We start from the raw sequence: 21,496 nt of genomic DNA, 5'->3' as shown, positions 1-21,496 counted from the left end.
AGTCTAAAAAAATCATAACAATTAAACTGCTGGTTATGTTGTGTAGCTTTAGTTAATCATTTAATATTTTGTGTGTGTGTGTGTGAGTGTGTATACTATAAAATCTCTCAGAAAACCATTTCAAAAGAATTTTTCAAATAATCCACTTGTAATATTTGATAAAATAAATCCTTTCATGGGAAAAATAGCACTACGTGAAAGCAATGAGAATTCATATTTATTCATTTTTTTACTCTGCTTCAGAGAGCATACCAGCTACTGTAGATATGTCATATAGAACTCCAGAGAGGGAGATGAATGTTGCTAACTACATGTGTAGATAAGAAAGGGGCTGAGAAACATTACAGAGTATGTCAAGGATAGTGGAGATAACAGTTCATATTCAGGTCAAAATGCAAACTTCCACTATCGTCCCTTCTATCGTAGAAGCCACAAATTGGTAGATTTTAACTCAGTTGTCCTAGCATGGTAACCTGGTACAGTTAGGATACCACGGTAATGGCCTTCCATTGACTTTCATTCACTGTCAGTAAGAGTCAATTCAGCAAATATTAACTTCCCTTAGAAATCAGGATCAATCATCTACCTATTGTACTTGCCCACTTTAGCAGATAACAGCTTACTTTTTATTCAGGAAGTAAAACCAATAGACCAGCAAAGTTCAACACTGTGGAGATGGAGCCAAAACTTTTGAGGGTGAGAGTTAGAAGATGGACTGAGAGTTAGAAGACCAAGGCTGCTAGCAAGCCTGGTGTTTAGGGGACCTGGCTCAGTCCAGGCTCTCTCTTAACTTATGCGTTACTTTTGGTCATCCATGACTTTTCCTGGGAATCTATTTCATCCTCTTCACTTAGAGGAGGATGAAGACCAACCTACAGTAATGATTTTTCCACGAAATTTTAAACTGCAAGTCCATTTCCCCAAAGTAAATAGAATATGTGAGTATTCATGTATATGACTGGGAAAAGTTCTAAACTATTATTTTTTTTTCTTTTTTGCTTTGTGGATTTTAATTTTTTTTTCTGATGAAGGACCCAGATCTTCAGTAAGTTTCAGGTGCCGGAATTGTGGTTTTCTTCTCCAAGTTGAAAGCTACTTTTCCCTTGTAAAGCTACACACAAGACAATTATGAGACTGTGATGTGGCATGGTTTGTAAACAAGATGGGAAAGGGCATGCCTTTGAGCATTACATGATCCCAGAGTAAGATTTAACTCTGTGTCACAAAAGATGTAGTATTTTGTGTATTTGGGATATAGAGGCATTAAGTTCAAGCCAAATTCTGCCAGGCAGTGTGGAGTATTAGTGACCTGACCCTGCAGCCAGAGGTGATAGGAGCATTCAGCAAGGTAAACCCAGCACCCACAGATATAGTTGATGAACAAAGTGTCACACACTCTGTGTTCTCTAAGCTAAGAACTTCTCAACAAGGAGGAGCCTGGGTTATATTAGATATCATGCATGTAGCAGTAACCATGAGTACCTAAATGTTACAGGTATTTCCCCATTTTTTTCTGTGGCAGTCTCCCAAACTCAAGTTTGATTCTGCAGAATCAGGCTTTGTAGTATTGACATGGATAATGATTCACAGCAGGCTGACTGGATATGTGTGTTTCCTGTAATTTGATTTTGTATGATGACATTTCTATCTGTTACTGTTCAAACAAATGAAAACAAGGTTGTCTCATTATCTTCTCTCTCCTGGCTCCCCATATGAAAAACTCCTCTTAAAATCACTTAGTAACTTCACATCTGAAAAGTGTATGCTTAAGATCATTTCTAAATCTCATACAGTTTTGAAGTATCTTGTGATACTATTGGTAGAACCTGTAAGCAGAAATATAAATAATATATTTTATTTCACTTATTTTCCATGTAGGAGTCATGGGACAATCTGGAGTATGAGAGGGAGTTAATTTGGAAGTCTGTGACATTGTCAGTTTCAAAGGGCTCTGTGATTATGTACACCATAAACCCTATGGCCCAGCACTTGTTTTCTTTATTGGTGCCTGGGATTGAATTCAGGACCTTGAGCTTGCTAGATGGGTGCCTGTGCCACTGAGCATAATCCTCAGGCCCTGGCCTAACCCTTTGTAAACCCTTTAAAAGAAACCTTTCCAGTCTAGTGACAGTCAGGATGAGTTTATAGTTGTAATCCCAAGAAAAATTATTGGAATTCTAATAAATAAATGTCAATCTACCAAGTCCAGTGCAAATCCTGATGTGAATAAAGAGTTAGCCAGTATCTGTAGTTGTGGGGAAATAAGGGAGTCCTAGGTCCAGTGGAATGAAGGCCAAAACCCAGGGCTGAAGTGGATGTCATTAACATGTGAAGAGAGGAATGGCTTTGATGTCCTTGGTGGGGGGATTTCAGGTGTTTACAATACCAAATCAGTGTGGCCTGATAAGGAAAGGACTTGGTAGACTGTGACAGTTCTAGGGGGGATGAGAATGGGCAGCCAGGTGGCTGCAAGCCAAGGTAAGCCTTGGTCATAGAGGAGAATGGAGCAGGAAACAAATTTCAGGTGAGGATGAAGAGTCATTCAGATTACCCCGCACTCCTTGTGTATCCTTAAATCTGTGGGAGAGAAATATCCTACTCAGGAAGACCCTTCTCCTGGCCTAGCCTGATGGGACCCAGTGGTGACCTTAATGGTGCCTGACCGATCTCTAGCAACTGTGAAATTATCCTCTTTCCCTTTGGATGTGACACATAAAGAGGTCAAATATTCACCCTGAGCCCCAGGAAGAGAGATGTACACTTTTTCTTCTGTAGGTGATTAACTTTAGCCCCTACAAAAAGAGGTGCTGTAGAGAAAATAAAGTGTTTAAGGAGGAGCAGGTTAACAGTTTTGAGAGGGAATTTGGAAAGGTATTGAGTGGAGAAGGAATGGAGGAGGCAGAAATCATCAGAACTATGTCACTGTCCTGATTAGCATGGGGTTGGTCCCTATGAACCAAAGTAATTGAGCAAAGAAGAAACCAGCCTTTTCACTGAGATGAAACATTTATTGAGTTGCTGGCAGCTGCTCTAGAGTGATTTTAGACACATCTCCAGGTAAGATGGTTGCTCACAGAGAGGACTTGGTTTGTTCCATGCACGCAGCTCTGTTTCATGGTTTTCTTTATCCAGTGAAGAAACCTTGAGACTTCGGTGTACACAACTGGTGTTGTCCTATTTTTGGTGCTTAGGAGACAATGCCTTGTGCCACATTGTTACACACCAGGGGGCCTCCGGAGTCACCCTGTAAATAGATAGTGAGTCTGTGAACCAGCACACTGCCTAACTTCTCACTTCCATTGTGCCAGACCCCCTCATGCAGTACTGATTGTAAAGTATGCTTGTGAGAAATTTGAGGGAACTACAGGCCCTGAGCTGCTGAGCTCTGACTATGGACACTGTCATTCTTGGGGCCAGCCTTTGTCTTCATCCCCAAGTCTAGGACCTCATAGCTGTAGAATTGTGAGGATCATTGGTTTCAGGCCACAGGTTTAGGCCATGGAGGCTGATGAGTACGTCTGACCCTGAGCACAGAGGATGAGCACATTGACCAAGAGAGCTGCCGGCTCAGAGGAGCTGATTGGTTATAAATCCTGCACTAACAGTTTTCTTATGCCCATGCCATGAACTCACGCAGCATGTTGCAAACTGAACCTTTCTTGGTAAAGTGGTAGAGGTTTTAGTTACCTCTCAGCTCAGATTGCTCCCTTTTTCTCTTTTCAGGGAGAAATATCACAGCCTACAAGGTGAAGAAATCCCTGGTGCTTGGATCTCTTGATCCCAAACACTATTTCTGCCAAAGCAAGGGGTGACAGATGCCTAGTCTTACCATAAAGGAAACATTTTTAACCTTTGGGTCTCCCAAACAAATCACAGTAGCAGGATCATAATTCTTTGGAAAGAGGTCTTCACATTTATCATCTTTCTGAACTATCATCTCCACCTAAAGCTGTGTGCTTGAAGATCTTCCCTCTGAAGCCAACTTTCCCCATCCAGCCAGCTGGCACCGGGTACGTGGCTTCACCTGGGACTTGCTGTTGGGCAGCCTGAGGAGATGCACAGCTTTATTCAGCTGGCCTATTTCTCCAAGTGATGGGAAAGAAGTAAAGAAGTCCAGATCAGTGTATGGCTCCTGGGCATGGGCAGTGTGATGGACATGATGGCCAGGAAGGCAGGGGCAGGGTCCTAGTAAAGTTGCAACCCTGCATGAGGAGAGTAAGAGCCACAAAATAATGAGCCTTACCTTTAGCAGCATGATGTCATTGAGGAAAATATCAGGATTATACTCTTAATGGGGAAATGCTTTTTGTACATGGATGACATGCTAGGTGTGTCTTGTTCCTTGATGTTGTGGGCCCCCAAGATGACCTCTATTTGGCTGTACAGAGAGTAAAGTGGATTGGTGGATGGGGAGCTACAAAAGACACAACACAGGGGCACTAAAAACAGGCCACAGCTGATACAGAGTACAGCTGTACATGACAGAGGACAACCTGGCTGAATGACTGTGGCTGCCTCTTCGTACCAACGAAGGGCACCTTGGGCACAAAAGGAACTCAGTGATCAGTGCCTCCAGGAAAGGACATGAAATTACTTTCCTTTGCATGGTTATGCCAAAGCATGGTCCTGGGTCTACATTTAATCGGGTTTGATTGTCCTGGTTTTCCTTATATCAGGAATTCTTTGTAGCCACCTTGCTTCTCTCCCCTTGGGACACGATGACCCTTTCTCACCCTCACCAATCCTCCTCATGTTTATGTCCATGAGCTCAGCGAGCACCCAGAAAAAGGGCTCTGAGAAGTGTTTCCTGTAGACTGTGGACTGTTTTTCCTTTCTCACCTCCCTAAACAGTGAGCAGCTGTCAGCACAAAGTCCTCTTGAATCAGGAAGCCACCAAATGTTTCTAGGGTTGATCTTAAGGTAAGCCATGTAGGGGCGGGGAGTGGGGTTTGGCTTCATGTCCCCCAATGATCTCTCCTGAAAACAACAAGAAGACTGAGTTCAGCCACTGAGTCCTTAAACAAGTATCTACTTACAGTCTCAGAACAGTTGAGCATTTGGGAGCCTACAGTTGCCTGAAGTGGACAAGAACCTAGAGGAAGATGCCTCAACTTGTTTTCTAAAGTGCAAGAAATTGCGTCTCATTCTACAAATTCTTTTCCTCTGTTTGACTGGAGATGACTGTATGTATCAGGGGAAAATATAACCCCTGTAGCTTTTCATCATTCCTCTGCTAACTTTTTACCTTGCTTGAGTAGATAAAACCCTTCTGAGTCCTGTGATGTCTAGGATGGTGATGTTTCCTCCTGGCAGGGCTCTAGGTGTACTGTAGATGTGGTCTTATCCTCTTTCCTAGGACTTGACCTGTGGAGAGTGTCTCAGAACTGTTCCCTGGCAGCATGAAGGAACAGCTTCAGTTACTGTCTGGTTAGTAGAGCAGTGCAGATGGGATTCTGGAAAGCAGAGAAAGGTGAGTCTGACTCTGTGGCTCCTACTGGAAAAGAGAGGAGCCCCTGAAGTCTGGAGAAGGAAAGGAGAGCTGGAAAAAGTATGAGTGAAGAGAGGTTAAAAAAAAAGTGTTCTGAGAACAGAGATTCCATCCATTCAGGGGTCACTGAGCTATGGGCATCTCTGCTAGGCAGCTGATGAATGCAAAGCCTTTCCCCTCCCCTGACCAGGATGACAGGCCTATACTGCCCTTTTTAGGGGTATTTGATATTTTCTTTTTTATTACTCACCTGCATGAATTTTAAAGAAAGACTCATTGTAGATGTGCAAGCTGAGGATTAATGAGGGTACAGTAATCTCTGGACCTACTTCAGAACAAACTCTGGTAGCTTAAGCAGTGTCCTACCTGAGGCCCTATGGTGGGACTGGAGTTCTGATTCAGAGCAATACTGGCAGACAGAAGGCTCTTGGGGTGTCGCATAGGGACAAGAGATTCACGTGCTCTGTGCAGTAAGACTGGGCCTCTGGAGGGTGGATATGGTCACTCACCTGCCTATGCTCTTGGGAGCAGAAAGAGGGCCCCCACAGGAGCAGGAGCAGCTGCATCTTCCCAAGAAGCAAGAAGCATTTCCAAGTCAGAGCTTGTGAAGATTTGTCCATGTTGTCTTTTAGCCCCCAGCAGAGGAAAGAGGAGGAGTTGGCTCAGTGACCTTGTGCTTGTCACTGGTTTTGTGGTGCATTACCCTGAGAAGCTTTCTAAAAAAACACACTGCTGCCACTGCCTCCTCTCATCATGATGTCTTTTTAGTGTGTGAGACTCGTACAATAACCACAGCTGATGAGTGAGAGCAAATCATGTGTTCCAGTCCTCACCAGAAACCCAGGTGTGCAAGGTGGGTCTGTAGGATGTGGTATGGCCAGTACATTCTCAGAAACCTGTGTTCCCAGTGACAGAATTATCAATGCCAGATTTCTTCAGGGTAGTTTTAGAAACATTTGAGTTTTACGACCTTCTCTTGTGCTAAGAGCAAGCATGCTGGAGAGTGAGCTGACCATCTGGTGAAAGAGACAGAAACTTAGCAACCCTATTTCAGGAAGGCCACAGTGGTGCAATGTCCTTAAGAATAACAAAGTGTGGCCTGCATCCACTCAATCTACCTGGTGACTCTGACATCATCATAGCCTCCTTCCAAGGGAATCCTAAACATCCCTTATTGAATTATAAACATTCATTATGATGGTGTCGGCTTCTCCTCTCAATATTTTTAAACAAAATGTATGCACTTGGCATTTTTGGTCTAAATTAGCAAATTGCTGTGGATCCTTGCAATTCAGTCTATGTCTTGACATAGGTTCCTCCCATTGCTTTTGTGGTGCTGTTGTGAACCCCAGTAGAACCACTTGAACTAAATATGGAGGTGTTTTGGGGTATATCAGTATACTGATCCCTTGTCTTTAGGGCTCTTTTTCTTTTCTCTTCTTCCCATTCTATAGGAATTGAGAGTTGCCTTGCTCCATGAAATCCTTCTGCCATAGTGTTCCTGTTTTACAGCCTGCCTGCCTGAATCCACTGCAAATACTGTTGCTCAAGGGCCAACTGTAGGTCTGAACAATTTGATTTGGTGATTTCAGCTTCCTGTTCATGTTTTACATGCTTTTCTATGAGGACTATTACACTTGAGAAGCAAAAATTCCAGTGTATATTCCTTTTGTAAAGGACCACCAACATTTATTAAAGCTGAGCTCGTTTTTAACTGAACTTTCCCAATATTAAATAATTAAAAGGGAAAATTTTCTTTTGACTGTTATTATAATACATATTCATGAAGAAAATACAAAGGGCAGAAAGGAAAAATTGCATGCATTTGTCTTTGTCCCCCAGACAATTGAAAATTTTATTATACATATTTGTGTTACATAATGATTATACTTATTGTGGGAATTTTTTATGTAATGCATCTTATTTCTTCTTGTCTCTTCTCTTTCCCCTCCTTACAAATCTTAGTCCTCTTCTTCTTTGAAAAAAATCTATCACTGTTTCTTGTTATGTATCTTTTACTTGGCTCTTCATTTATATTTCATGTTTCTTTTAAAAGAGAAATCATGTGATATTTAATGTTGTGTTGATAATTTATTTTACTTAACATTGTGGTCCTAAGTAAAACAACTTTATACAAATGGCTCATGTTTGTCCTTCTTATAGGAGAGTAGTACTCCACTGTGTACAATGCCACATTTTTAAAAATGCATCTATTGCTGGACAGACAAACAGTGTGCTTCCATGTTATAGCTGTTATGAATTGTGCTTCTATGAACATGGATATATGTCTATCACTGTAATAAGGTTTCTCGCTCTTTTAGGAAGATAGGGAAACTGCTATCTTTAGAAGGGAGACCACTGTACTGAATAGAAGTTTACTTTTAGTATTCTGAGGAATCACTGTACTGATTTCCATAGTCTTATATATAGCCCATTAAACTTATGCGTTGAGCATATTAACTCAGTGCAATGCTGCATATATACTCAATTTACTTCCCATTGTACTCATTCTTAATTAATCTTACAATTTAAACATTTTAACCACATTTAAAATATTCAATTAGTAAGTATTACCTTAATATTTGTTTCATAGTGTTATTAAAAAATTTAATATGCAATAAATTTCTAAAGTTGTAAATTTAAAAAGCAACATAAACAAAGTGTAAATAATTAAACTCTGCCAGATCTTTTACTCAGTAGCATAAACAATTACAATTAACTGATTTTCTACACTCATTGATACTTAGCTTTAACGTTTTGAAGTATGAACTAGTACATTTTTCATGAAATATGTGCATTGTTAAATTTAACAAGGGATGATGCTAAATACATTTATCACTCATTTTTAAAACTAATGTGAGGCAACATTTTAATTGTGTAACTATTTTCATGCATACAATTCAGTTGAATTTATGGCATTCAAAATGTGCATTTGGAATTTCAAAATATTTCTAGCACCTCAGACGTTGTATAAATATAAAATGATTGCTCCCCATTTAGCTTTTCCTCATCATCCTGCTCACTCCACTGCTTATCTTTTTTCTCTATGCTCTTGTCTATTTTGAATATTGCATGGTTGGATTATGTTTCTAAAATCATTCTTTAAATCTTTGGAAAGTTTAAACTATTTACATTTAAAATGATTACTTATAATGAAGAGCTTATTTATGACCTTGTGCTACTTGTTTTTTATGTCATGTGTTTTTCACTAATCAGTTCTCTCCATACTGCCTTGTTATTACTTATAGGCTGGCACATTTAAAAAATTAAGATATATTCTTTTTTTGGTTTGTTTGTTCCTGGTGGTACTAGAGCTTGAATCCAGGGCCTTTGGACTGAGCTACATCCTACCTTTCTCTTTATTTTTTACTTTTAGACAAGATTTCATTAAATTGCTTTGGCTAGATCTTAGATTTCTCCTGCAGCAGCCTTTCAGAGTCTTTGGACTGCAGACATCCACCACCACCCCTCAAGTATTGCTGAGTGATGAAGGATAGATTCTCTAGATGTAGAATCCTTTCTTTCTTTTTCATTTTTCTTGGTACTGAGGATTGACTTCACGCCCTGCACTTTCCAGGCAGGCACTGTGTCACTAAGCTATGTATCCTGCCCAACAGGACTTTCTTTCTGCACTTTAAGGAAAGGGTCCCAGTGCCTTTGGCCCTTAAGTTTCTGATGTGAGATCAACTTTTAATCTCATTGAGAATCATTTTCTGGATGAATCACTTGTGTTTTCCTGTTTGCAAGATTTTCTCTTTGTGTTGTAACAGTTTACTTGTAGTAAGTTCCCTTTAGAGTTTTGAATTTAACCTGCTTAGAAATTTTGAGTTTATTGAGTATTCTTACACTTCATCATATTTGGGAAGTTTGGGGCCATCATTTATTGGAAAAGTTTTTAATTTTGAAATTATTTTATTTATTCAGTATCTTCAACTTCCATTTTCTCTCTCTCTCTCTCTCTCTCTCTCTCTATATATATATATATATATATATATATATATCATAAGATATATATCAATATCATATGATACATATGATATTGAATGTGTCCTATAGGACCCTTAGGCTTTGTTCATATTTCTCTCTTTCTTTAGTTTCCCAGACTGAGTTATTTCATTTTTATGAAAATTTCACTAGTTCTTCTCTTCTCTTTGTTCAGATCTGTAGTTGGACTTTGTTAGTGAACTTTCATTTCAACTATCATACTTTTAAGCTCCTGAAATAATTTTTTTTGTTTTTATGTGTATTCCTTACATTTTTTTTACATCCCGTCTGGTTTCATTTAGTTATTTGCCAGTTCAGTTCACTGTTTTGAGCATTTTAAAGAGGCAGATTTAAAACTTTTGTTAGTCTATCCAATGCCTAAAATGTTCAAAAATGTTTTGCATAAATTTCATTTATTGTGAGCAGGTAATACTTTATTATTCCTTTTTATTCTCTATAATTCTTTGCTCAAAACTAGTCATTGGGTGTATTTTAAATGTGAAAGTTTCCTCACATTGTAAAGTTTATTTTCCTTTCCACAGCATTTTGTTTACACAGGGCCCAAAGGATATACGTTCTCTTTCTAGAGCAATGGGTTCTTTCTCTTCTCATTTTCTCAGGGTCTCATGCTGTGAGCATTCTTACCACATTTATGGAGGGAGTGGCAGATGTATATTTTGCGGCAGGAAGAGATGTGCTTTTACCGAAACTTCCAGTGTATGATTGTAAAATTGATGTTAAATAAACAGTTGTACCTCTAACTTCTCCTTGCTAATTATTGTAGTTTATCGTTTATTATCTTGCATTGGAGTGACAAACCAGGAATAGAAAGCCCTCTTCTATTGGGCTTCTGTTACCAACTAAATACTGAAGAACAACCTAATGCATATATGTAAAAAGAACAGACAGCCTAGATCATTCCAGGCTGCCCTTCAAAGTGTGCTCTGTTTGAAATTAGGTATTGCCGAAAACTGAGAACATTTTTGTCATTGGATGTGTCTAAATATTCCCCCAAATCCTAATGCAGTCTTAAATGTGTCTTTTTCGGAGGAGGCTGGATGTAGAATGTGTGACACTGAGATTTATTCATGTTACAATGCTAAGATGAAGGGCTTTGAGATTAAGGGTGTGAGAAGATTCCTGTTCCGTGTAACCTAGATAAAATACAAGGGATAGAAAGTGCCATGATTGTCCCTTGTCCAGTTTTGTTGTTTTCTCCCTGCAATGAACAGTTTTCCCTCTGCAATTCCTCTCTGCCGTGCCACCATGTCTGGAAATCGGTCAGTTATGGACTGAAATTTGTACAAATTGTGAGTTAAATAAGCCTGTTTCCCTTGCAGTTTTTATGTTGGGCATTTTGTCTTATTCATGAAAGAAAAGTAGTCCTGAGAGTTGTATTAGTGGCACAGTGCTAGGGTGACTTACTGAGCAACAAATTGCTATCTTATTGTCATTAATTCTGTATGATGAATCACTTGCCCAAACTTCCAAGATGAGTCTTTACACTGTATTCTAGCACATTCAAATGTTTTTCTGGACTACACTAAATTCTCCAAAACTTTGGATCTCTCGTTGAAGCTCCAAGTGTCTGTTCTCCAGGTCCCTCTGGCCTTACATGTTAAGACTATGAATTTGCAGGTTTGAGCTCTTAACTACTTATGCAAAGATGATAAGTGGTACTTAAAAACTCCTGAAGACATAATGGGAACTGGACTTAGTGGGCCTGGTACTGGTGGCACAGTGCTAGGGTGGGACAATCATTTCACATTGTTGTTTTAGGTTCTTTTTCTCCAGAAATCTCACTGTTGTTCCAGTCATCACAGAATCAGTAACGCCAGGGTTTTATTTTTCCCTATATTTTATAGTGGGTTAAATGAAGAGGAATTAGTAAGTTGTGAGAGGTTTCCCTGCCTGGGTGCTGTGAAATGTTTCTGAAGGAAGGATCTTTATGGTGCAGTGAACTGCTAGCTCAGTCATAAAAATCTGAAGAAGTAGGATAAAGGCACATCATAGCTATCCTGAAATAACTTGTGACTATTACTCAGTAGCAGAATGTATGAAACAAACACAATAAACGGGAAGATAAAGTGGATCCTTATTAATCCATACCTTACCATGTTTTAAGAGAGATGTATTTAGCTTGTCACACTGCAGTTTCCATGTCCTGCACTGGACTTACATTTACACATTCTAAGATGAAACAGTCAGAGATATTAAGTTTTATACCAATAGTCACATGGTTTCTGAAAGTTTGGTACACACACACGCATACACACACACACACACACACACACACACACACACACACACACATATATACACACATAGAAGTTGCATGCTTACTATACTGTTTTGTCTATCCCTCTTACAAGTTGTCAAAACAACACTGGACAGATTTCAAGTCAGCAAAAGTAAGTGATCTCATGATTAGAGATGTCTTTTGAATGGTCACTCTAGAAAGTCTAGATATTTTCTTTGCAGGCAGTTCATGCAATAGAGGCAGGAGGATATCTTAGTATGGTGGAAGGTTACAATGGATTTGGGGGGAAAGATCACTAGAAAGATTTCAATGCAGCTCTGAGTTTATCTTTCAGTTGGAAGAGTCTTTGGTTTAGAATTCTGGACTTTGTTTCAGTTTCATGGCTCAGTTGCCTGTTTCTGGATTTCCTGATCTCATTTGACAGAGACACTATGGGCTATATAAAAGGACTTAAAAAGGTTTTTAACTATAATGTCACTTAGTATGGGAAATGTGCGTGTCAACACAGCTTTTTGAATCTCTTTCAATCTCTAAATTTCTATATACAGTACTTCCCCCTGAGTTTCTGTATATTTTCATATACATTGCCACACCTGTATTCATATTAAATATGTGGTTTGTATATGAATACATGTGCAGACCATACATTTAGATTTATATTTGTGTGTGTTCATGTACATCATTTCTATATAATTTTGTTGCTTTGTATGTATTCATTTTTACCTTTTCAAGCATACCCTGGAACACCTGTGTCCCAGGAGACACTTTTTCACTCAGTTAGAATATTTAAACCAGTTGCTACACCCTTATTATGAAGATCACCTGGGTCATTAATATATTCTGCTACTCTACCATATTCAAAGAAGGCAGGTGGCAGGTAACTAGAAGATGATACTGTCCCAATGTGAAAATGAATTTTAAGTTGGTTGTGGGTGAGTATTTTGGATGAGGGGTCCTTGTGCACAAGGGTAACTAGACAACACTCCAGTTGGCATCAGGATGACAGGGAATGATTGCTCCCTATGCTTGAGCAAATAACAGCCTAAAAACATGGATACAGTATCAACAGTTGGTCTCATAGCACAAGTGTGGTCTGTACATTAAGTGTCTGACTTTGAGGGGTCACTGACAGCTTGAAAAGGAAACATGTAGCATTAACCATTATGGTTTGTGGGTTAGGGCTCTTGTTCAATCTTCTGGTGCTACGTGAGCTTCTTTGAATCTAATGCTCTTTAAAAATGTAATGGTACGTGGTATGTCTTCATGTTTGAGTTTACAATACACTTTGAGGTAAACCATAAAATGTGACTGCTCTTTTTTGTTTTTTCTCTCTGTGTGCCTGCATCTCACAGTGAGTACACATTTGGAAACCTTCAGAACAGAAGATCTACCCTGTCTTTCTAATTCCCTATTTGCTCTACTAACTTAAAATGGGACAATGCTCATGAACATTTTTAGTGTAAGATACATAAATGCTGTTATCCTAAAATTTTTCATTTATGTGGATTTCTCAGACACATTCAGGCTAAGCAAATTAACCTGGGTGAAGAAACAAGGCATTGGTACAATGTCATATGGCTGAAGTTTGTGAAGGTTGATGGTCTCCCACCAAGCTTGCTTTTGAACCTCCAGCACCTGGCACCTGCTTTATATCTATTTGCTGATGAATAACAAATCGGTGCTTTCAGTCCTTCTGAAGAAAAATCTTGTAGTTATTCTAAAGGTAGCTACAACCTGGGGAGGCTCTTATGGTCTTGGAGCAGAGGCTATGTTGGGATTGGTGAAGCATGGCTGAAGCTATTGAATTAGTTCTTGTCTCAGTGCATGCTGAGCTCATGAGGGATGTTGGGCCAGGTAGTAGAGTTTTGTTTGCACAGCCACGAAATGGAAGTGAGAGCTCTGGAGAGAGTTCTTGCCTGATTTTTCTCTACGACTATCCTGGGACCAGCAAATGCTGACTTCTTAGAATCAAATAAATATTGTCTTCAGTGCAAGACTATTTTGATTTTTGTGGCTTTCAAACCCAGATATAAACCAACAATCTCACACAGGAAAAGTAGCATATAAAATGAGAGAACCCACAGTAATTACATAAAAGGTTGTTTTTCTGTGTATCTACTGTCTAACACACAGTATATCCTGAAAATAATCTATGTATAAGTGATTTCTAGTCCTGCTGTAGATGTAGTCACTCTCACTTGGTCATTACAGACTGGTAATCAATCATGGAGTTCCAACTCAGAGACCGTGCCCTTAGCAATGACCAAAAAGGACAGGCTGAAAGAAATCAGGATGCTGAGTGTCCTCTCAGAAGGTGTGCTCTGAGCTTAGGAGCAAGATCTGTCTTTCTGAGAACTGACAGTGCCCTGTCTAGTGTAATGCTCTGGCCCAGCTTTCTTTGGACATGTCCTGCCTTCTTTGTCATCTATGGATAAGGTAGAAAATAAGCCAGTATCCAAAAGTGACCTAGGAAAAATAATATAGAAATAAGTCTGCTAGGAATCTCATGGAACCCTTGAGATTGTGGACAGTGAAAGGTAGAAGAACAGAATCTCAGGCAAGAACAAGACTGAAGCTTCTGGCTGAGCCCAACAGTCCCTGGCTCCAAGAGGATGTACTTCTAGGAGAGGAGAGCATGCTACATTCCTTGCACCTAAATAGATCGGGCTGTCATTGGCACTAATACTCTGTCCAGGAATCCTATGCTAGTGTTTTCCAAAGGACTAGAGATCAGTGTGCTAAGAAGTTACCTGAATTTCCATTTTTATTGCTACATTATTCATAATAGTCTAGTGTCAACTTGTATCTATCAATGATTTAATAAAGACAATGATATGTATGTTTTAGTTGATATATATATATATATATATATATATATATATATATATTTCAGCCAAACTACATTAAAAAAGAGATCTTGTCATTTGCAACAGCCTGGATATACCAGGGGGCTATTATGTGAAGCACAAATAGCCAAGCAAAGAAGAACAATATAAGTTGTTACTTACGTGGGGAATTGAAAACCATTGTAGTTGTAGACATAGAGTACAATAGTAGTTGTCACAGGCTAGGGATTTAGGAGCATTTGGAGATGTTGCTCAGAGGGTGCAAAGTTTTAGCGAGACAAGAGAAATAAATTTTTGATATCTATTTGTACATCACACTGATCATACTTAGTAGTGTGTATACATCACACTGATCTTACTTAGTAGTGCATATTTCAGAATTGCTAAGTGCAAATTTCAGATGCTCTGAGTATAAAAAATCATAATTATTAAACTATTGGTTCTGTGGATCAGCCTTAATCATTCCAAATTTTATATATATATATATATATATATATATATATATATATATATACCATAACAACACTTAGAACACCATAAATATCTTCAAGAAAAGAATTTTGAAATAATATTTAAATATCATTTGATTGAGTAAATCCTGGCATGGGAAAAATAGTATTTGGTGAAATGAATGGGAATTTATATGTATTCATTTATCACTGTGCTTTAGAGGATATACCAGCGACTGTAGATACGTTATATAAAACTCCAGTGTGGGAGATACCTATTTCTAACTACATGTGTAGATAAAAGAAGATGAGAAACCTTAGATAGTATGTCAAGTGGAATGAAGCTAACAGTTCGCATCTATGTCAAAATGCAAACTTCCATTACCTTTCCTTGTAGATAATAAAAGTCACAAATTGGTAGATCTCAACTCAGCTGTCCTAGTAAGGTAACCTGGTGCAGTCAGGATACCCCTGTGATGGCCTTCCATTGACTTTCATTAACTGTCACTAAGGGTCAATTCAGCAAAACCTATCTTCCCTTAGACATCAGGATCAATCATCTACCTATCATCATGGCCCACATAAGCAGATGACAGCTGCCTTCTTATTCAGGAAGTAAGACCAATAGACCAGAAAATTTCAAGATTGTGGAGATGGAGCCAAAATATGGACTGACAGTTACAAGACCAGGGCTGCTGGTAGGCTGATCATTAGGGAATCTGGCTCAGTCCAAGCTCTCTCCTAACTTCTGCATTACTTTTGGTCCTCACTATCTTTTCTGGGGAATCTGTTTCTTTTTATTTTTTAGAGTAGGATTGGGACCAATCTACTGGAATACTTTTCAAAGGAGTTTTAAACTACAAACCCATTGCCCCAAAGTAAATAGAACCCGTGAGTATTCATGTATATGACCGGAAAACTTACTAAAATATTATTTTTTGGTTTTTTGCTTTATAGATTTTCTTTATTTTTTTTTCCTGAGGAAGGAGCCAGATCTTCAGTAGGTATTAGGTGCAGGAATTTTGGTTTTCAGGCTCAAGTCAGAAGCTGATTTTTCCTTGTAAAGCTACACAAGACAATTAATTATGAGACTGTGATGTAGCATGCTTTGTAAACAGATGGGAGAAGGCATGCCTTTGAGAATTACAGGATCTCAGAGTAAGATTTAACTCTGTGCCAAAAAAGAATGTAGTATTTTGTGTATTTGAGACATAGAGGTATTAAGATTGAGCCAAATTCTGCCAGACAGTGTGGATATTAGTGACCTGACCCTGCAGCCCAAGGTGGAGGGAATGTTCAGCAAGTTAAACAAAGCACCCACAGGACATTTGTTCAACAAAATGCCATGCACTTTGTTTTCTCTAAGCTATGAACTTCTCAACAAAGAGAAGTTTGGATAATATTAGATATAATGGATGTATCAGTATCCATGATGACTTAATATTACACATATCTCCCCGTTTTCTTCTGTGCTGGCCTCCCACACTCAAGTTTGATTCTTCAAAGGGGGGCACTGTAGTGCTGACAGGTATTATGGTTTCCAGCAGGTTGACTGGGTATGTGTGTTTCCTGTAATTTGATTTTGTATGATAACATTTATATCTGTTTCCTTTCAAAGAAATGAAAATAAGCCTGCTTCATTATGTTATCACCTACGGGCCCTCTTTTGAATCATTTAGCAACTTCCTATCTGAAAAGTGTGTGACTATGGTCATTTTTAAATCTCATACAATTTTGAAGTATCATGTGATAATGTTGATAGAAACTGTAAGCAGAGATATAAATCATATGTTTTATTTCACAGGTTTTCCACACAGGCTTCATTGGGCAGTCTGGAGGATGGGAGGGAGTCAATTTGGAAAGTCTGTGACCATACCAGCTTCACTGGGATCTATGATTATGTTCATCATAGAACCTAAGACCTGGCACTATTTTTTGTTTTTTACCTAGGACCGAGCTCAATACCTTGTGATTGCCTAGCAGGTGCCTTGGCAGGTGAGCTAATCTCCAGCATCTGGTCTAGCATTTTGTATGCACTAATACAGAAACTGTTCCAGTATTGTCACAGTAAGGAGGAAATTATATTGGTAAATCCAGGAAAAGTTATTGGAATCCTAATAAATAAATTTCAATCTACCAATTCCAGTGAAACTCATGCCATGAATAAAGAGTTAAACCAGTATCTGTAGTTGTGGGGAACCAAGGAGTTCCTGGTTCCAGTCACAACAATAGCTAAGCAGAATAAAGGCCACCACCCAGTTCTGAACCAAGGTTTCATTAACTTGTGAAGAGAGACAGGTTTTAGTCCTGGATTGGGAGATTTGAAGAGGTTACTATATCAAATCAGTGTGGCCTCATAAGGAGAGTAGTTGGTAGACAGTGACAACTCTCGGAGGGATAAAAATTGACAGCCAAGTGGCTGTATGTCAAGGTTAGCCTTGGTATTAGAGCAGAATGGAGAAGGAAACAAATTTCAGGTGAAGGTAAAGAGTCAGTCAGTTTACCTGACACTCCATGTGTATCCCTAAAGCTGTGGGAGAGAAATGTCCTCCTCAGGAATACCCTTCCTCTACCGAGCCTGATAGGGTCCCATAGTGACCTCACTGGTGCCTGGCTGAACTCCAGGACCCAGGAAATCATCCCCTTCCCCTCTACATGTGACAAAAAAGAAGTGACATATTCCCCTGGAGCCCTCGAAAGAAAGATGTCCACTTTTTCTTCAGTTGGTGCTTAACTGTAGCCCTTGCAAAAAGAGAGGCTGTGGAGAAGCTAAAGTGTATAAGGCAGAGCTTGGTAAAAGTTTTGAGAGGGGATTTGGAAAGGTATTGAGTGGAGAAGGAGTGGAGGAGGCAGAAATCATCAGAACTGTGTCACTGTCCTGCTTACCACAGAGTTGGTCCCCATGAACCAAAGTAAGTGAGAAAACAAGAAACTAGCCTTCCACTGAGATGAAACATTTATTTAGTTGCTGGGATCTGCTCTAGAATGATTCTAGACTCAGCTCCAGGTAAGATGGTTGCTCATAGACGGGATTTACTTTACTGTGTGCAGTCAGCTCTGTTTCATAGTATTCTTTATCCAGTGTAAAAACCATGAGAGTTTGGTAAAGATACATGGTGTTGTTCCATTCTTTCATCCATAGGAGAAAATGTGCCACATTATTACACACCAGGGGGCCTCCGGAGTCACCCTGTAAATAGAGAGTGAGTCTGTGAACCATGGCACCACTTAACTTCTCACTTCCACTATCCCAAACCGTCTCATGCAGTACTGATTGTAAGGTCTGCTTGTGAGAGATTAGAGGGAACTACAGGCTGTTAGCTGCTGAGCTCTGACTATGGGCATTTTCACTCTTGGAGCCAGCCTTTGTCTTCATCCCCAGGTCTGGACCTCACCCCTGTAGAGTTGTGAGGACCATTCATTACAGGCCAGGGAGCCTGATGACCAGGTCCGACAATGAGCACAGATGATGAGCTCATTGGCCACGAGGGCTTCCCTCTCAGAGGACAATATTATTCCTGCACACCAAGGAAACAGTTTTCTCATGCCTGTGCCATGAGCTCAGGCAATGTGTTACAAACTGAGGCTTCCAGTGGTGTTTCCTTCTCCAGAGGCCCCTTAGTAAAATGGTAGAGGCTTTAGGTTTTAGTACCTCCCAGCTCAGGCTGCTCCCTTCTTCTCTTTTCTGGGAGAAACATAACAGCCTATGGGGTGAAGGAATCCATGATGCTTGGGTCTCCTGGTACTAGATCTGTCCCAAACACTCTTTCCGATAAAGCCAATTGTGACAGATGCCTCATCTTACCTTAAGCAAAGTATTTTTAATCTTTGGGTCTCCCACACAAATCTCAGTAGCACGATCATAATACTTTGGGAAGAGTTCCTCACACTTCTCGTCCTTCAGCACTATCATCTCCACTTCCTGCAGTGTTTCTGGGTATGTTCCCTCTGGAGTAAAAGTTCCCCATCCAGCCACCTGGCACTGGGTACCTGGATTCACCTCTGTCCTGCCCTTGGGCAGCCTGAGGAGCTGCACAGCTTTAGTCAGCTTGGCCTTTTTCTCCAGCTGGTGGAAAATAAGTGAGGAAGTCCAGTTCAGTGTATGCTCCTGGGTATGCACAGTGTGATGGACATGATGGCAAAGAGGGCAGGGGCAGGGTGCCAGTGGGAGTGGCAACCATTCTTGAGGAGAGCAAGAGCCACAAGGACATATGCCTTACCTTCAGCAGCATGATGTCATTGATGCGTTTTTTTATGATTTTAGTCTTCTTGGGGAAACGCGTTTTGTACACGGAAGACCTGCTGGGTGTCCTCTTGTCCCGTGATGTTGTGGGCCCAGAAGGTGACCTCTATTGGGCTGTACACAGAACTAAGTAGATTGGTGGATGGAGAGCTACAAAAGACACTACCCAGGATCTGTAAATGGAGGCCACAACTGAAATAGGGTATAGCTGTAGAGGACAGAGGGCTACCCGGCTGAATGACATTCCCTCCTTCTTAGTACTGAGGGAGGGCACCTTGGGTACCAGAGGTTCTCAGTGGTCAGTGCCTCCAGGAAAGGATATGAAACTGTTTTACGTTGCTTGGTTATGCCAAATGTGCTCCTGGGTCTACATGTAATCAGGTTTGATTGCTCTGGTTTTCCTTATATCAGGAATTCTTTGGTGCCAACTTGCTTCGCTGCCCTTGGGATATGATGACCCTTTCTCACTCTCACCAGTCCTCCTCATGGTTATGTCCATGAGCTCATCGAGCTCCTCAGAAAAAAGGCACTGAGAAGTGTTTCCTATAACTGTGGACCCTTTTTCCTTTCTCACCCCTGTAAACAGTGAGCAGCTGTCAGCACAAAGTCCTCTTGAATCAGGAAGCCACCACAAATTTTCCTAGATTTCTCACGCCTGATCCTAAGGTAAGCTATGTAGGGGCGGGAGTGGGGTTTGGCTTCATGTCCCCCGATGATCTTTCCTGAAAACAACAAGAAGACTGGGTGCAGCCACTGAATCCTTGAACAAGTATCTTACAATCTCTGAACAGTTGGGCATTTGGGTGCCTGCAGTTTCTTGACATGGACAGGAACCTAGAGGAAGAGGCATGAACTTGTTTTCCAAAGTGCAGTAAATTGAGTCTTGTTCTACAAATCCTTTTCCTCTGTTTGATTGGAGATGACTATATGTATCAGGGGAAAATAAAACCTCTGAGGCTTTTCATCATTCCTCTGCTAACTTATTACTTCCCTTGAGGAAATAAAACCCTTCTGAGTCCTGTGATGTCTAAGATGATGATGCTTCCTCCTGGCAGGCTCTAGGTGTACTGTAGATGTGGTCTTAACCTCTTTCTTAAGGCCTGACATGTAGAGGGTGTCTCAGATCTGTTCCCTGGCAGCATGAAGGAACAGCTGCAGTTAGTGTCTGGTTAGTGGAGCAGTACAGATGGAATTCTGGAAAGCAGAGAAGTGTGAGTCTGCCTATGTGGCTCCTACTGAAAAACAGAGAAGCCCCTGAAACTCAGAGGAGGAAAGCGGAGCTAGAGAATGTTAGTAGGAGTGAGGAGAGGCATCAACAGAGATTCCATCCATTCTGGGGAGTTCTGGGCATCTCTGCTAGGCAGTTGATGAATGCAAAGCCTTTCCCCTCCCCTGACCGGGATGACGGGCCTATTCTGCCCTATTTAGGATTACTTGATATTTTCTTCTTTTTACATGTCACCTGCATGAACTTTGAAGAAAGCCTCTCTAGATGTGCAAGCTGAGTCTTACTGAGGGTATATTATCCACTGGCTCTCTTGAAAACAAACTCTGGTTGCTTATGCAGTGTCCTACCTGATTCCCTCTGGTGGGAATGGAGTTCAGCTTCAGAGCAATGCTGGCAGACAGAAGGCTCTGGGGGTGTTGCACAGGGACAGGAGGTTCATATGCTCTGTGCAATAAGAGTCGACCTCTGGAGGGTGGAGATGGTCACTCACCTGCCTCTGCTCTGGGGAGCAGAAAGAAGGCCAACAGGAGCAGGAGCAGATTCATCTTCCCAAGAAGCAAGAAGCGTCTCCAAGTCAGAGCTTCTGAAGATTTGTCCATGTTGTCTTTTAGCCCCCAGCAGAGGAAAGGTGAGGAGTTGGCTCAGTGACCTCATGTTTGTCACTGGTTTTGTGGTACTTTACCCTGAGAGGCTTTCTAAAACAACGCACTACGGCCATTGCCTCCTCTCATCATGACACCTTTTGAGTGTGTGAGACCCGTATAATGACCACAGCTGATGAGTCAGATGAAATCATGTGTTCCTGTCCTCACCAGAACCCAGATGTGCAAGGTGGGTCTGTAGGATGTGGTATTGGCCAGGACATTCTCATAAACATGGGTTCCCAGTGACAGAATTATCAATGCCAGGTTTCATCAGGTTAGTTTTAGAAGCGTTTGAGTATTAGGACCATCTCTTGTGCTAGGAGCAAGCAAGCTGGAGAGTGAGCTGATCATCTG

The 21,496-nt window shown here is 40.5% G+C and overlaps 1 protein-coding gene across 1 annotated transcript; it reads right to left on the bottom strand.

The window, feature by feature from the left end:
- Positions 1–17,717: 17,717 nt before the first annotated feature.
- Positions 17,718–19,837, bottom strand: LOC100715856 (granzyme B-like). The gene is made up of 3 exons (XM_013146136.2): positions 19,248–19,837; positions 18,833–19,093; positions 17,718–18,217 (listed from the first exon to the last, which is right to left on the bottom strand). Exons 1-3 carry the CDS (start codon positions 19,257–19,259, stop codon positions 18,008–18,010), a joined length of 483 nt encoding a protein of 160 aa, XP_013001590.2. The 5' UTR covers positions 19,260–19,837; the 3' UTR covers positions 17,718–18,007.
- Positions 19,838–21,496: the final 1,659 nt, after the last annotated feature.

This window comes from Cavia porcellus, unplaced genomic scaffold, assembly GCF_034190915.1.
Source record: "Cavia porcellus strain 051 isolate PalLab524CR breed Dunkin Hartley unplaced genomic scaffold, mCavPor4.1 scaffold_1, whole genome shotgun sequence".
NCBI classification, from domain to species: Eukaryota; Metazoa; Chordata; class Mammalia; order Rodentia; family Caviidae; genus Cavia; species Cavia porcellus.
Note: the sequence above shows the minus strand (reverse complement) of the source record. Positions and strands in the feature narration are given on the sequence as shown.